This window comes from Megalobrama amblycephala, linkage group LG18, assembly GCF_018812025.1.
Source record: "Megalobrama amblycephala isolate DHTTF-2021 linkage group LG18, ASM1881202v1, whole genome shotgun sequence".
NCBI classification, from domain to species: Eukaryota; Metazoa; Chordata; class Actinopteri; order Cypriniformes; family Xenocyprididae; genus Megalobrama; species Megalobrama amblycephala.
The window spans coordinates 33,891,140-33,905,782 of NC_063061.1; the positions used below are offsets into that span (position 1 = coordinate 33,891,140).

Below are 14,643 nucleotides of genomic sequence, written 5' to 3' on the forward strand. Positions count from 1 at the left end.
CAATATTACTGTTTTTTACTGTATTTTTAATTAAATAAATGTAGCCTTGGTGAGCAGACGAAACTTCTTTTAAAAACATTAAAAATCTTAGTGGTTCCAAACTTTTTGGACTGTACTGTGTGTATATATATATATATATATATATATATATATATATATATATATATATATATATATATATATATATATATATATATATATATATATATATATATATATATAACTGAAGTATTATATACTAAATATCAAATTATAATATATAATGTTATATAATATGTTTGTCAAATATTAATTTAAATAAAATATTTAATGTTCAATTGATATAAATATATCTAATTTATATAATTATATAATTTATAATTATTTATATAGTATTATATAATTTTAAAGTTATAAAAATATAAAAATTACATTTAAATTGAAGTTATATTTTTTTAAATATAGTATATTGATGTTAATTTGTATTTACTTTTTCATATATATATTATATATAAAATTATTCATTTCTTTTTTCCATATGATAGAGACCAAAGTGATTATGTCTTCAAATTTCTAATTATCTTGTTTTCTACCCAAAATAGCCGACGAGTCCAAATCGTGGCTGGTTTGTTCCACCATTTGGAGGAAACCCTTGGTGGGTTTGCTTGGCGTCGTTCTTACCTGCTCTTCTGGTCACCATCCTCGTCTTCATGGACCAGCAGATCACAGCAGTCATCGTCAACCGCAAGGAGCACAAGCTCAAGGTACTGTTGTGGAATATTATCAGGGATTACCGTCAGAGGATTACACCGGCACACGTGGAGCTACCTACTGCACGCAAACCACTGAGACTGTTTTACCCGAGACAGAATCTACATTTCAAACGCACATATCCACAGGCCGCTGTAAAACACTTATTTGTTATGTTATTTTTCCCATTTGAGTGCAGAAGGGAGCTGGGTACCACCTGGACCTGTTCTGGGTCTCCATTCTCATGATTGTGTGTTCGTTCATGGGGCTGCCCTGGTACGTAGCGGCGACCGTCATCTCCATCGCCCACATAGACTCGATCAAGATGGAAACTGAGACCTCAGCACCTGGGGAACAGCCCAAATTCCTTGGAGTCAGGTGAGGGGGAAAAATCCAGTATTCATTTTAACCTTGCTCAAGGCATAGCTTAAAGGGGCTATATGTAGAATTCAGAAACCCTTGTTATTAGTGACACCGGTGGCTGTTAAGTGAACTGCAGCCAGCAACTTATTGCTCGTGCACACGCAACATACAAGAGACTGAATGTGATTTAATGCCCATATCCATCCATTTTTCATTCTTTGTTTAGGGGTAAAAAGAAATTGGAAATAAATTGCTGCAATATTCTGTTAACAAACATCCCGACGCCAGCCACACTGCTGAGAGCGACGTTTAGATGAAAAATGTAAAATGTGCTGCGCTCTTTCCTCTCAATAACAAAATAAACACTCAATAAAAATGACAGCGGTGAGAAAACAGCAGTTAAGAAAGCATCTGATCATAGTGATGTGGATATGTATACATTAGAGCTGCGAATCACCGGCATCATGAAGACTAATGAGGCAATTAAATTTACACTGCTATGATAGTTTGAGTATACAGTATATTTAAGACTATAGATTATATAGATGAGACTATAGTTTGAATGAATGCCTTTTCTTTGCATGACACATTGACATTACAGTACAGAATGGCACTTTCTGCATTTTCCTGAATATTGTATAAACGTTTCTTGTGTTATTGAATGGAAGAGAGGCTCTCAGGAGCGCGCATAAACATCACATCTTTTTGATTTTGTGTCTTTCACATACAAATCAGTGTACAGGCTTTCATAGACAACCTAGGAAGTTGGGGAAGGTCTCGTTTTTTTAAGTTTCCTTCAAGCTGTTCACACATTAGCAATAAAAAAGCCCCTTTTTTGCATTTAGCCACTTTAAATCATGTCCTTATTAAAATACAACTGATCCCAACCAATTAAACAAGATGTTTTTAATATGCCAGTTTGTGGAACAGTTGTTTTGACCAATGAGATTTTGCTGTGGGCGGGGCTACGTTGCACAGTGTGACAAAACAGTATCCAAACCAGCTTGTCCTGCCTTGTATATTGCAAAAAAACCCTATTTTCTTACCAAGTAATTTTGTCTTGTTTTCAATTACAAATATCTAAAAGTTCCTAAATCAAGATACATTTACTTACATTTACTTTTCTGAACAATTAATCATAATCATTGTCAATATAGTTAACTAAAACTATAAAATACATGTTTGTTTGCTTAAAAGAAAAAAAAAAATGTTGGAAATAAATAAAATATAAGGGAACATTTCTTATTTTCATGTAGTTTCACTTGATATACTAAAATAAAAAAAATAAAAATAATTTTTATTAATAATAACTTTATAGACTTTTAAAAATTTGTCATAAAAATAAAAAACAAAACAAAATGAACTTTAACTAAAATTAAAATTAATACAGAAAATATGAAAAAAACTAGATATTCTTAAAACAAGAAAAAAAAACATAATTCAAAGGTAAAAAACAAGATTATTGGTCTTGTTTTAAGCACAACTTAATAGTATCTTAAGTCATTTTGCTTTGTTTTTAGACATTTGTACTGGAAAACGAGACAAAAATACTGAGAAAGATCATAATTTTTTGCAGTGTAGTGTCTGAACGATGTGCATTTTTAAAAAATGTGGAGTATATGGCTGATTTAATGGTGAAATATAAACAATACAGTTTAATGAGAGCAAATGACATGTGCACAAAAAAAAACAGAAGTAGTTTATTATCCATTAACATTTATTATCCATTGACGGGACTGTCGGTGGAACTGACACGAGGAGGAAGTTACACTCCTGTTTTATCAGCCAAGCAGTCATTATCAGCTGATGCTAATAGAAATAATAATCATATATTGCTTAATTTTGTCACTTAACATCATGTAACCAGATGTTTTTAGATTGAGTTGTCGTTCACATGACTGTAGCTCATGCTTGTTATGTCGATTCTTTCTCCTGCAGAGAGCAGAGAGTCACGGGAACAATGGTGTTTATTTTGACGGGCCTGTCGGTTTTCATGGCCCCCGTTCTGAAGGTTTGAACTTTTATATTTCATCTATACTGTCTTTTCCCATACTGATACTTATCCTTAGAATAAGAGAGAATATTGAAAAACAAAACAAAAAACCCTGTGAAATGAAAATAGATGCATGTGTGTTTACTTTGAGTTCATGTGTACTGCTAAAAGTTGACAAAACACACTTTATTAGCAGATATACATATTTATCAGTTTCTCTCTCTTCTGGGAAAATGGACCAGAAATCATGATTCATTGCTGTGATGTAAACTAAAGAATATTTGAGAAAATATTAATTGTGTCTACATAATATTTCATAGTGTATTTTAAGCAATTCTAGTTATTTCAAGTGAATGAATTATAGGGCTTGTATAACTCATGCCCTTATCAAGATCTCCATGAAACTGAAGCTTTATTTCTCTCTTTTTTTCCTGGGAAAAGTTGATTCTTGAATATCAGAATTAATAAAAAAGCACCATAGTACTTCCTTTTTGCTATTTAATATCTTATTCATCATATATAATGGTATTTGCATGCACAAAAATACATTTTTCTGCACATGTACCATAGTAGTACTGTAATATTGCATGGAAACACTATGGTTTCCAGTACCATTGTACAGTATATATCAAAGCATTGTGTTGATAAATAATAACATCTGATACATTTTAGGTTAGTTCTCCAAGGCACCAAGGTGCAAAAACCTATTATATCATGGTGCTTTTTAGTGGTTAGTGCAGTTACTGCCCCCTGCTGGACGTTTACTTTGTAAACAGTACAACTTTGTAAAGAGGATATTGACCTCTGAATGAGGAAAAACTCCAGGATGTGAGATGAGACGGAGGCTTTCATCCCTATTTGCTTTTCGTCTAAAAGTTCTAAAAAGTAAATTGTTTGCTTTGCACAAATCCCCTCCTTTGGAGCATATTATGTTGACAAGGTTGGGATTTGAGGTGTGTTTGGTGAATAGAGCTTTTTTGTCTTTGCGTAACCTTAGATTCTGTATGTGTGTACAATGTCGCTTTATGTGTTTGAATACATATTACAACAGTATTACTTATATAATGCTATTATAGAGAGTGTTTTGTTTGATCTCTGCAGTTCATTCCTATGCCCGTCCTGTACGGCGTGTTCCTCTACATGGGCGTCGCCTCTCTCAATGGTGTTCAGGTGAGTTCATGCCGCTCAGCGAGTGTCATGTTACTGTTTCGCAGAAAAAGACCCTAATCCTGCTGACTTACCTGATCTCCGCTGGAGCCTGGGAACCGATTCCAGAACATGATCTGGGTTCAGGAAAGTCGGGATAAGTCAGGCATAGTCAGGATTTTCATGGTATAATACACCTGGCTAAACCTAGAGGACAAATTTGTGCTTCAAAATGTGTTTTTTTCGTTCTGCACCAATTACTCCTGTCTAAGCAATACGACTTATAATATTTGTCTGGGATTTCATCAGTAACCACCTGGCAACCACATAGCAAAAGAAAAAGAAAAAAAGAAAAGAAACACCTTTGCAAAGACAGTAATATGCTAAAAACAGTTCAAACACCCTAGTTACCTCTTATTAATGCAGATACCCACAATATTTTGCTCTGTTTTGCATTTAAATTTTATTTTAATGTTTTGCTGTTCTTTTAATAAAATGTATAACTCTTAAATATATTCTTAACATTTACACATACACACACACACACACACACACACACACATACACATCTATATATCAAAATATATATTTTTATAAATGTATTTTATTTTAAATAGAATATGTATTTAAAATAATTTTATATTTATTTAAAATGTATATATTATTCTATTTTGTTTTTTAATTATTTTTTATTATTTCAATTGTTTGTTTTAATTAAATTATTTATTAATGTAAGATATATATATATATATATATATATATATATATATATATATATATATCTTACATTAAATAAATAATGTAATTAAAACAATTAAAATAATTATTAAAAATAATTATTTATATATATATATATATATATATATATATATAATTTAAAATATTTATTTAATGTAAGATATATATATTAATAATATTAATAACATTAATATTAATATTAATATTAATAATAATATTAATAATGTAATTAAAATAACTAAAATAATAATTACAAACAATTATATATATATATATATATATATATATATATATATATATATATATATATATATATATATATATATATATTAATAATTAAAATAATTTATATATATATATATATATATATATATATATAATTTAAAATATTTTTATTTCAAGTATATATGTAAATATTACAAAAATATTTATTAAAGAAATCTAAAAACAAATATTACATTTTGAAAAATAAATATAAAATAATTCCAAATGATATATATTATTTAAAATAATTTTATTTAAATTATATATGTAAATGTTACAAAATGTATATTAAAAAATTTAAATTTTTTAAACTTTTTTTTAAAGAAAATAAACACAAAATAATGAAAAAATATTATTAAAAAAATAATATATATATATATATATATATATATATATATATATATATTTTATATTTATTTTTCAAAAAATAGTATTTATAGATTTTTTAAAGTTTTTTTTAGATTTTTTGTGAGAAAACAAGTTGTCTGCTTCTGAACAATATATAAACTATGATTAAACATTTTTGTGTGTGTGTGTGTGTGTAGTTTATGGATCGTCTGCAGCTCTTGTTGATGCCAGCAAAACACCAGCCGGATCTGATCTACCTGAGACACGTACCGCTCAGACGGGTTCACTTCTTCACCTTCTTACAGGTGTGTGTGGTCACATGTTCAGCCTCATACAAGGCTCAGATCTATAGCTTTAGTGCTGTATATACATCATGAATGTGAATGTGTGTTTTGTGCACAGGTGCTCTGTTTGGCCCTCCTGTGGATTCTGAAGTCAACAGTAGCAGCCATCATCTTTCCCGTCATGGTGAGCATTTTAAACATGCACAAAATGCATGTAATACTTCCATGAACTGCACTCAGTCAGTTTAATTACTGTCTGATACATATTGCACAATAAACTGGAAAAATAACTTTTATTATCAAGACATTCTTAAGACATTGTACACATTCTACTACATGTCTTCTGTTGTCTGATTGATAGCTTATACTTTTTCAGCAAGTAAAAGTCCTTTTAGTATAATTGTAAAAAATAAAAAAAGGTCCCCCTTCAGGTCGTGGATCATGCGTCTTTTTGCTGTGAAATCTTTAATGATTTTTATAAAGTAAACAATAACTTCTATATTATTAGTAATATTTCAAGATGAACATTTACTGGACTGAAGCAACATAGGTTTATTTGATCATTATATTTAGAAATATTATGTTAAAATGTGAGTATCAAATATGATATATCAGACTGAGGAATGTTTGTTTGTTCGTCTCTCAATCATCATTGTATTGCGTTGCATTATATGTCTTAAAGGGGACCAATAATGTCCCTTTTCACAAGATGTAATATAAGTCTCTGGTGTCCCCAGAATGTGTGTGTGAAGTTTCAGCTCAAAATACCCCACAGATCATTTATTATAGCTTGTCAAATTTGCCCGTTTGGGTGTGAGCAAAAACACGCCGATTTTGTGTGTGTCCCTTTAAATGCAAATGAGCTGCTGCTCCCGGCCCGCTTTCCAGAAGAGGGCGGAGCTTTAACAGCTCACGCTTCGGTTGCTCAACAACAACAAAGCTGGAGAATCTCACGCAGCCAAAATGAGGATTGTCAGTAACGGTGTTCAGCCTTACATTGTTCAAACCGGAGTCGACACTGATGGAGAGACTCAGGAAGAAGTTACAACTTTTATAATGAAACTGGACATTTCTGAATGGTTAGTGGATAAATTTATATAGTTGCTGTGGAGTTGATTCAACTCATCGACTAGCTTGTGCCGTCATGTTAATCTTTTGTGCAAATCCAGTGTTGAATTGACCCTCGTTTGTGAAGAAGTCCGGCGTAAAATGACGGCATGACAACAACACTCTACTACAACAACTCTTCCTCTTCTCTAAAGCAGCCCAACATGGCCTCACCCCCTTTGTTGCGTGTTCTCAGGGGCGGGGTTTATGCAAATTTGGGGGTTTGTGACGTCACTAACCCAGGAAGAAGCTTGTTGTAGTCCCTACCAGACATTTTTTGTAGTCCTTAAAAAGCGATTTCTGTAAAAGCATTGAACTTTGAGTTCACAATATATGAGCCATAAAAGCCTGATGTATCAAATATGATACTCAACAAAAAGAAACACACATGCAAACTTTTCTCTAAAGGTTCAATAAAGCTTTACATTTTAAAAAAAGTGAATTTTCTGTCTATGTCAGGTGTACAGGCGACCCAAGAACTCTCTACAGCCAAAGATGGTTCTTTGCCAAACACGTCTGAGATCTCTTTCTGTTGGTTTTCTAGATTCTTGCATTGGTCGCGGTGAGAAAAGCCATGGATTATGTGTTCTCGCAGCACGATCTCAGTTACCTGGATGACGTCATGCCCGAGAAAGACAAGAAGAAGAAGGAGGATGAGAAGAAGAAGAAGAAAAAGAAAGGAAGCATTGACAGTGACATGAACGACGTGAGTCGAATCTCTTCATTTGTTCGTGTGTTTAGAACTTGTGTTGCTGTAAAACTCCAATGGTATGAATATCCCACCCCTGCGTTCACAGTCGGATTTTCCTGCCATTGAGAATGTTCCCAGCATAAAGATCTCCATGGAGACCATGGAACAGGATCCAGTGCTGGGGGAGAAGCCCTCAGACAGTAAGTAAACACACAGGGTTTCCCTCGACCTCACGCAGGGGTTCCAGCAGTCACTCTGTCCTGTTACTAACAACTTTAATAATGGCTTTTCCCTTCCCTCTTCTCGCTGTCGTCACACACTCCTTCGTGATTTCTTCAGAAAACATCTCTAAATCCCATCTTTCTCTTTGTTTACGGTGTTGCTTGGTTTCCTGGTCTGTGTGGATCAATAATCCGCTCTTAACCGATAACAAATGCTTAATCACTATAGCGTAACTTTGTGTGTATGCATTAATAAAGTCAACATGCAATCAAAACGGGCCCTATTTACTTTCCTAATACATGTTCCTGCTCTTTTTGTGCATAATTCATTCCAAAGAAAAATGTTTGTTTCCATAATCTTTCATCAGAATAACTTTGCCTGATGTCATCTAAGCCCTCTTATTTCTCAATCTCTCCAAACACCTGGATTTATTCTGGCCTATAGGGATGGGAATTATGTGGAATTTAATGATTAACAATTTCAGGACCGTAATGGCTGTGATGATGATTTTCTTTGTAATTTTTGGAAGAAACAATGGACAGTGTTTGATCAAATAATCCCTGTTGTATTCACAACCCTCAGACGCTTGTTGTTACCTACAGTTCAAAAGTTTAGGGTCAGTAAGAAATGAATACTTTTAGTCATTCAAGGATGCACTAAACTAGTCAAAAGTGAACTTTCTATTCATCAAAGACTCTTGAAAAAATATCTCAGTTTCCACAAAAATATTAAGCAGCACTGTTTTCAAAATTGATAATCAGAAATAATTCTTGAGCAGCAAATCAGCATATTAGAATGATTTCTGAAGGATCATGTGACACTGAAGACTGGAGTAATGATGCTGAAAATTCAGCTTTGATCACAGGAATAAATTACATTTTAAAAAATATTCAAATAAAAAAATACAATTCTTTTAAATTGTAATAATATTTCACAATATTACTGTTTTTACTGTATTTTTGATCAAATAAATGCAGCCTTGGTGAGCAGAAGAGACTTCTTTCAAAATCATTAAAAAAAAAACCCGACCCCAATCCCACAAAAATATGTTTCCACATGTTTTTGTTGATTCACATGCACATCTGACAAAACAATAAGCTGCAATAATCATCATTCCATATATAGCCTTACTTTTTTCACTGAATATCCTGTTTTCACTCAGAAGTACGTCACACTACGGAAGTAAATTGGATTGCAAACACAGTCTCATGTTTATCTTGATGGATCTGCATTTCCTGTTCTTTGCCTCTTTTAATTTTAACCACTAACCACTAAGTCCTTTTCAGCTGCATCTTAACCACTGTATATGAACACTCTGAGATTTGATCATCTGCCATGCGTGTATATGTATATTAACAATACATTTCTTTGTATCTTATAGGAAATAAGCCCATGTCCTTCCTCACTCCCTACTGACGGAAAGCACTTTTTCCCAAGGTAAGTGTTTATCTGTGTGTGTACAGGTTTGGCTATACTTGTGAGTGCCAAATGTCCTCACTTACTGAAATATTATGAGGATATTTTATTGGTCCTCACCAGTTAAAAAGGCTTATAAATCGGACAAAACATGTCTTTTTTTTCTTCAGTTGATAAAAAAGATAAGGTTTTTGAGGAAAACATTCCAGGAATATAGTGGACTTCAACGGTTACAAACGGGTTGAAGGTCCAAATTGCAGTTTCAGAGCAGCTTCAAAGGGCCCCGTTGTAAAGATCATGCATGACGTAGGTGGAAGTACCGAGCAAGTGTTTACAAAGAGAACGTGCAAAGACTAAGTCCAACGGCCTTTACAAAAAATGATTAAACAACGATGTTGAACGATTTTTAAAGGAGAAAATGAATTGATGTTTTGTCACCCGTGACCTTTCCAAAGTGATTACGTAATGCGTGAAGCATTTGTGGTTAAAAAGTACATAATATTTTTTTTTTTTTTTTTAAATGACCAATTGTTTCGCAAGATTAGTCCTTTATTCCTCGTCTGGGATTGCCCTATGAAGCTGCATTGAAACTGCAATTTGGACCTTAAACCCGTTGGTAACTGTTGAAGTTCACTATATGGAGAAAAATCCTGGAATGTTTTCCCCTTAATTTCTTTTCGACTGAAGAAAGAAAGACATGAACATCTTGGATGACATGGGGGTGAGTAAATTATCAGGAAATTTTCATTCTGAAATGAACTAAACCTTTAAGGGTTTGGGTTAGGCACTAGTTGCGATAGTTAAGGTTAGGGTAAGGGTCTAGAGATTGCATTGTGTCAGTGAATCTTCTCACAAAGATAGCTGTACAAACATGAGTCAGTAGGACTGAGCTTGTGTGAACATGCATGTCTATAATTAACCAGCTTAGATCAGCAGGAATTTTTATGTCGGCTCAGACTGGTTTATAGTGGTTAGGTATTTACCATATGATTTTAGTCTTTAAGGGATAATTCACCCCTTAAATTAATACTTTTTATCATCTTTCATCCAAACCTGTATAAATTTCTTTGTTCTGTTGAGCACAAAGGAAGATATTTTGAAGAAAGTTTGTAACCAGGCCACTTTGGGGCACCATTGACTTCTAAGTCAATGGTGGCCCAGAACTGTTCAGTTTCTCACATTTTTCAAAATATCTTCCTTTGTGTTCAACAGAACAAAGAAATTTATACAGGTTTGGAACAACTTGACTATGAGTAAATTATTTTTAGGTGAACTATCCCTTTAACTGCAATGCATAGCCTTAAAACAGTCAATTAAACCAATTAGTATCATACATTATGCATGTCTATGAGTTCATATGCTTATGTGTGTATGTAACGCTAAATATTTAGAAATATCTAACAGCTCTTTCTTTTGCTTTCACCTAGTCAGGATTTAAACCCTTTTAAGAAGATGGTGCCTCAGATCAGAATCGATTTGGACTCCGACGACAACAAATTCTTCTGGAAAACTCCAGCCTCCGAAACGTCCCTTTAAGCACTCCTGAAAACACTTTCATACACACGTTTAGGTCCAGATGATGGTTTAGTCATTCAGCTAAACAAAAAATGAAAAACTTTGATGAATGTTTCTTTTCAAAGTCCAAACTAGTAGACATGTTTCATTTTAACACTACAACCAATTGCACGCACACAAACTCTTTACCAAAGAGTCAAATTTTATTATATTTTTTAACAGCTCAATGACGTTTTGGTAGCTTTAGCCTACTGTTGGAAAGTTGAGGAGAAAGAAGTATTTTTGCTATCGTTTTAGTTTTAGGTTCTGGGTCCAGACTGATTTTTTTTTGTTCCAATGAATTTAGATAATTTTTATAACCATAATATTTTATTAAACAGAATGATGACATAATCTTAATCATTTAGAATTCATTTGTATAAAATAAATTCGCAGTTTGACTTTTTCCTTTGGCCAAATAACTGCACTTCATTCAAATGAGCACATTAGATCAAATTTTAAAAAATGTCATTGAACAAATTAGTATAAGTGATACTTTGTGTTTTCCGTTTTGACATTTAGTCTTTTAGAAGCCTATTTAAGCGTTATATTATGAACCACAATTGTGGGCGTTAACTATCCCAATAAGGGAAACTGCCGTTTTAATGACACAATTCGCCTACTTAAATCTTTCCTGTACTTAAGAAGACACTTAAAAAAGTGGGAAACACTCAATATGAATATAATTTCCTAGTTCTACCTCTTAAAATGGACTGTAGGTGCCAGGCACTTGTTTGAGTGAAGCATTTCTCTATGCAGTACGTTACGGATGTCACGTGACCAGAAGAGTGGCCGCTGCGCGGGAATGCCTCTTCAACGTTCTTCTGTTCTGTCTACGAAATTCCTTCGGGCCCTTTTGTGAACTGAAGATCTGTTTCTTTCTTCGTAAATGACGATCTATAACAGGGCGGACACTTTCAATGTGATTGCGTTCTATGTATTTACTATGAAGCAGTTGATTTATGGTGATTTTATTATCTGGATATTTTTATTGTACTTTTTTTTTTTTTTTAAAAAAAGAAGTAATGCTGTAGATAGAGACATCTTTTATACTGAGATGAGAGGTGTAAGGACTTAATAATGAGATTTAATGTGGAACAGCTGCACCAAAGTGACAGCAATACGCAAATTTCTTTGTTTTTTGTGTGTGTATGAGAACTTAAATGCTGCCATTAAGACAGATCATTTTCTCTTACGTTCAGCACGAGGATATTTCAGTCAGCGAATCCGGTGTAGAATGTTTATATCGTTAAAACTTGAATATAGAGACACAAGTCAGTGTTTGTACATACTGTCTGGTCATCAATAATGTCTTCCATTTCTTTTGATTGTATCAAACTGCCAGTGCATTTTCAAGGACTGAAGTGTTTTAGCGAGATGCATATGCAAGATGACGATTTCATAAATCATTTCTTTTTAGATGCACCGCTGTTTTTATTTTAAACCTGTTGAGATGTATTTATTGTCCTTCTGTTCTCTTCTGGAAGCTGTCTTACTCTCTGATTATAACGATGACGCTACAGGCAATAATGAGATTAACAGTTGATCACTGTTCTGTAAAAGGGAATCACCCTGTAGCTCTGTGAGGCGATGGGCAAATTAAAGCAATTATTAAAACTCATTCTCATGGTGTGATTCATTCAAATGAGCTTTTATTTGAATAAGAATATTGTTCACTACACATAATGATATAAGGAGACTTGTATGATGGCCTATTCGTTGTAAATTTAAAATTGATTTGAATTGATAAGTTTGAAAAATTACCAGTAATTCTCTAAATGCAGATTAAAACACACTTATCACCTACACATTACCTTCAGAAAAAAATAAACCTTGAGGTCAAAGTGCTGCAGGCCAAAGTGGATACGTAACAGAACCTGAAACAGGAATCTTGGTCTAATCTGGATAAAAGCCCAGAGACGTTGTGTTCTAGTCCTTGTAATCTCTGACCTTCAAGTCATTCCTTAGATCTGGAATGATCTCCCTCTTTCCTTACCTGTTCGAATCCCACATCCCAGCTAACAAAGATAGACTGTGTTCCAAATTATTATGCAAGTGACATATCAGTAGGATTTCAGTACAATACACATTCAGATTTGAGTTTTTCAAAGAAAGTGTTTGTTTTAGTTCTCATATCTTTTTAGATAACTGGTATCAATCTCAGACAGGTTTAAGTAGTTTGCCAGGTCTTCTTAGGTAAATGGAAAACCTACTTAAAGAGGTTCCACATTATTAAGCAAGTCACAGTTCTTGCATCATGCAACATGGGAAGGAAGGAAGATCTTTCTGAAGATGAAAAGCATAAAATGGTGCAATGTCTTGCAAAAGACATGAAAACAACATATTTTGCGAAAACTGAATAGAGATTGTTGATGAACTGTCAAAAGATTTGAGTAATTTAGAGCACAGAAGAACCCGGTTAGATACAGACTTATTAAAGGGATAGTTCACCCAAAAATGATAATTATCTCATGCTTTACCCACCCTCAAGCCATCTATATGACTATCTTCTTTCAGACGAACACAGTCAGTTATATATAATATCCTGGCTCTTCCCAGCTTTATAATAGGAGTGAATGAGGCTCAAGATTTTGAAGTCCAAAAAAGCGAATCCATCCATCATAAAAGTAATCCATACAACTCCAATGGGTTAATAAAGGCCTTCTGAAGGAAACTAATATAACTAGCTTCCAGCAAATGCAAATCGATTTACCGCAAAAGAGTAACCTCTGACCCGACGCATGACATATTGAAGAACGCGGAAATGCAGAGGATAGAGCAAACAACACACGAAACTTGTCACGAATTAGAAGTCTAAAATGAGAATTTTTAAAGAGAAATTAGAGATATAAGAGAAGAGGAGCTTGAGTCTGTTGTCCAGCCTTATTTGTTTGAACCATGAGAGGTGTCTGAGCTTACGATACTACATCCTATACGTCGTGTCAGAAGTTACTCATTTGGTGCAAGTCGATTTACAGGTCATCTGCCGGAAGCTAGTTATTTTAAGATTTAAAAATGAATATCAGAGGTGTAAAGAGTACCTGAAAACCATACTTGAGTAATAGTAGAGATACCTTACAGCAAGAATTACTCCATTACAAGTTACAAATCACCAATTCTTATACGACTTGAGTAAACGTCTTAGGCCTGGTTTCACAGACAGGGCTTAGCCTAAGTCAGGATTAGGCCTTATTTCAATTTAAGTTGCTGCAGTCATGTCCTCATCTACTAAATCAAACACAAACACTTACCTGCTAATGCGCTCGCATTCACGTAAAGTTATTTTGTTGACAAGTTTGGGTGAGTAAAGGCTAAACGCACAAGATATAGTACCTTCAATGGCCTTAGATGGCGATATCGCTTCTTTGTTAGAAACAAACTGCTGCAGAAAAAGTTAGGTGCCATGCAAAATGTAATGTGTAATTGCATTGCTCATCACAAATGTATTGGAGTAAAAAGTACATACTTGTTCAAAAATGTAATCAAGTATAGAGTAAAAGTTGCTAATATCTTTGATACTCAGTACAACTACAAAGTAGTCATAAAGATACTTAAGTACAGTAACTAATTACATTTACTCAAATACTTTACACCACCGATGAGTATTTTTCCTACAAAAATCCATCGCTTCACTTCTGAAGGTCCACTGGAGCTGTATGGATTTCTTTTATGATGGATGGATGCACTTTTTTTGGACTTCAAAATCATGAGCTCCATTTACTACCATTATAAAGCTTGGAAGAGCCAAGATATTTTTAAATATAACTCTGATTGTGTTAGTCTGAAAG

General features: G+C 33.5%; 1 protein-coding gene across 4 annotated transcripts in view; it reads left to right on the forward strand.

Moving 5' to 3' along the window:
• slc4a4b (solute carrier family 4 member 4b) overlaps positions 1 to 12,476 on the forward strand; it is a 63,448-nt gene extending 50,972 nt beyond the window's left edge. For 3 of the 4 annotated variants that reach the window (XM_048165513.1, XM_048165516.1, XM_048165515.1), the window contains 10 exons: positions 582 to 743; positions 929 to 1,107; positions 3,031 to 3,103; positions 4,187 to 4,255; positions 5,779 to 5,886; positions 5,984 to 6,049; positions 7,517 to 7,678; positions 7,770 to 7,863; positions 9,267 to 9,322; positions 10,729 to 12,476. In XM_048165513.1, the coding sequence (XP_048021470.1) occupies positions 582 to 743; positions 929 to 1,107; positions 3,031 to 3,103; positions 4,187 to 4,255; positions 5,779 to 5,886; positions 5,984 to 6,049; positions 7,517 to 7,678; positions 7,770 to 7,863; positions 9,267 to 9,301 (948 nt within the window). In that variant the 3' untranslated portion in view covers positions 9,302 to 9,322; positions 10,729 to 12,476. The remainder of the gene's footprint in view (positions 1 to 581; positions 744 to 928; positions 1,108 to 3,030; positions 3,104 to 4,186; positions 4,256 to 5,778; positions 5,887 to 5,983; positions 6,050 to 7,516; positions 7,679 to 7,769; positions 7,864 to 9,266; positions 9,323 to 10,728) is intronic. The other variant, XM_048165514.1, reaches the window with a different exon arrangement.
• The last annotated feature ends 2,167 nt before the right edge of the window (positions 12,477 to 14,643 follow it).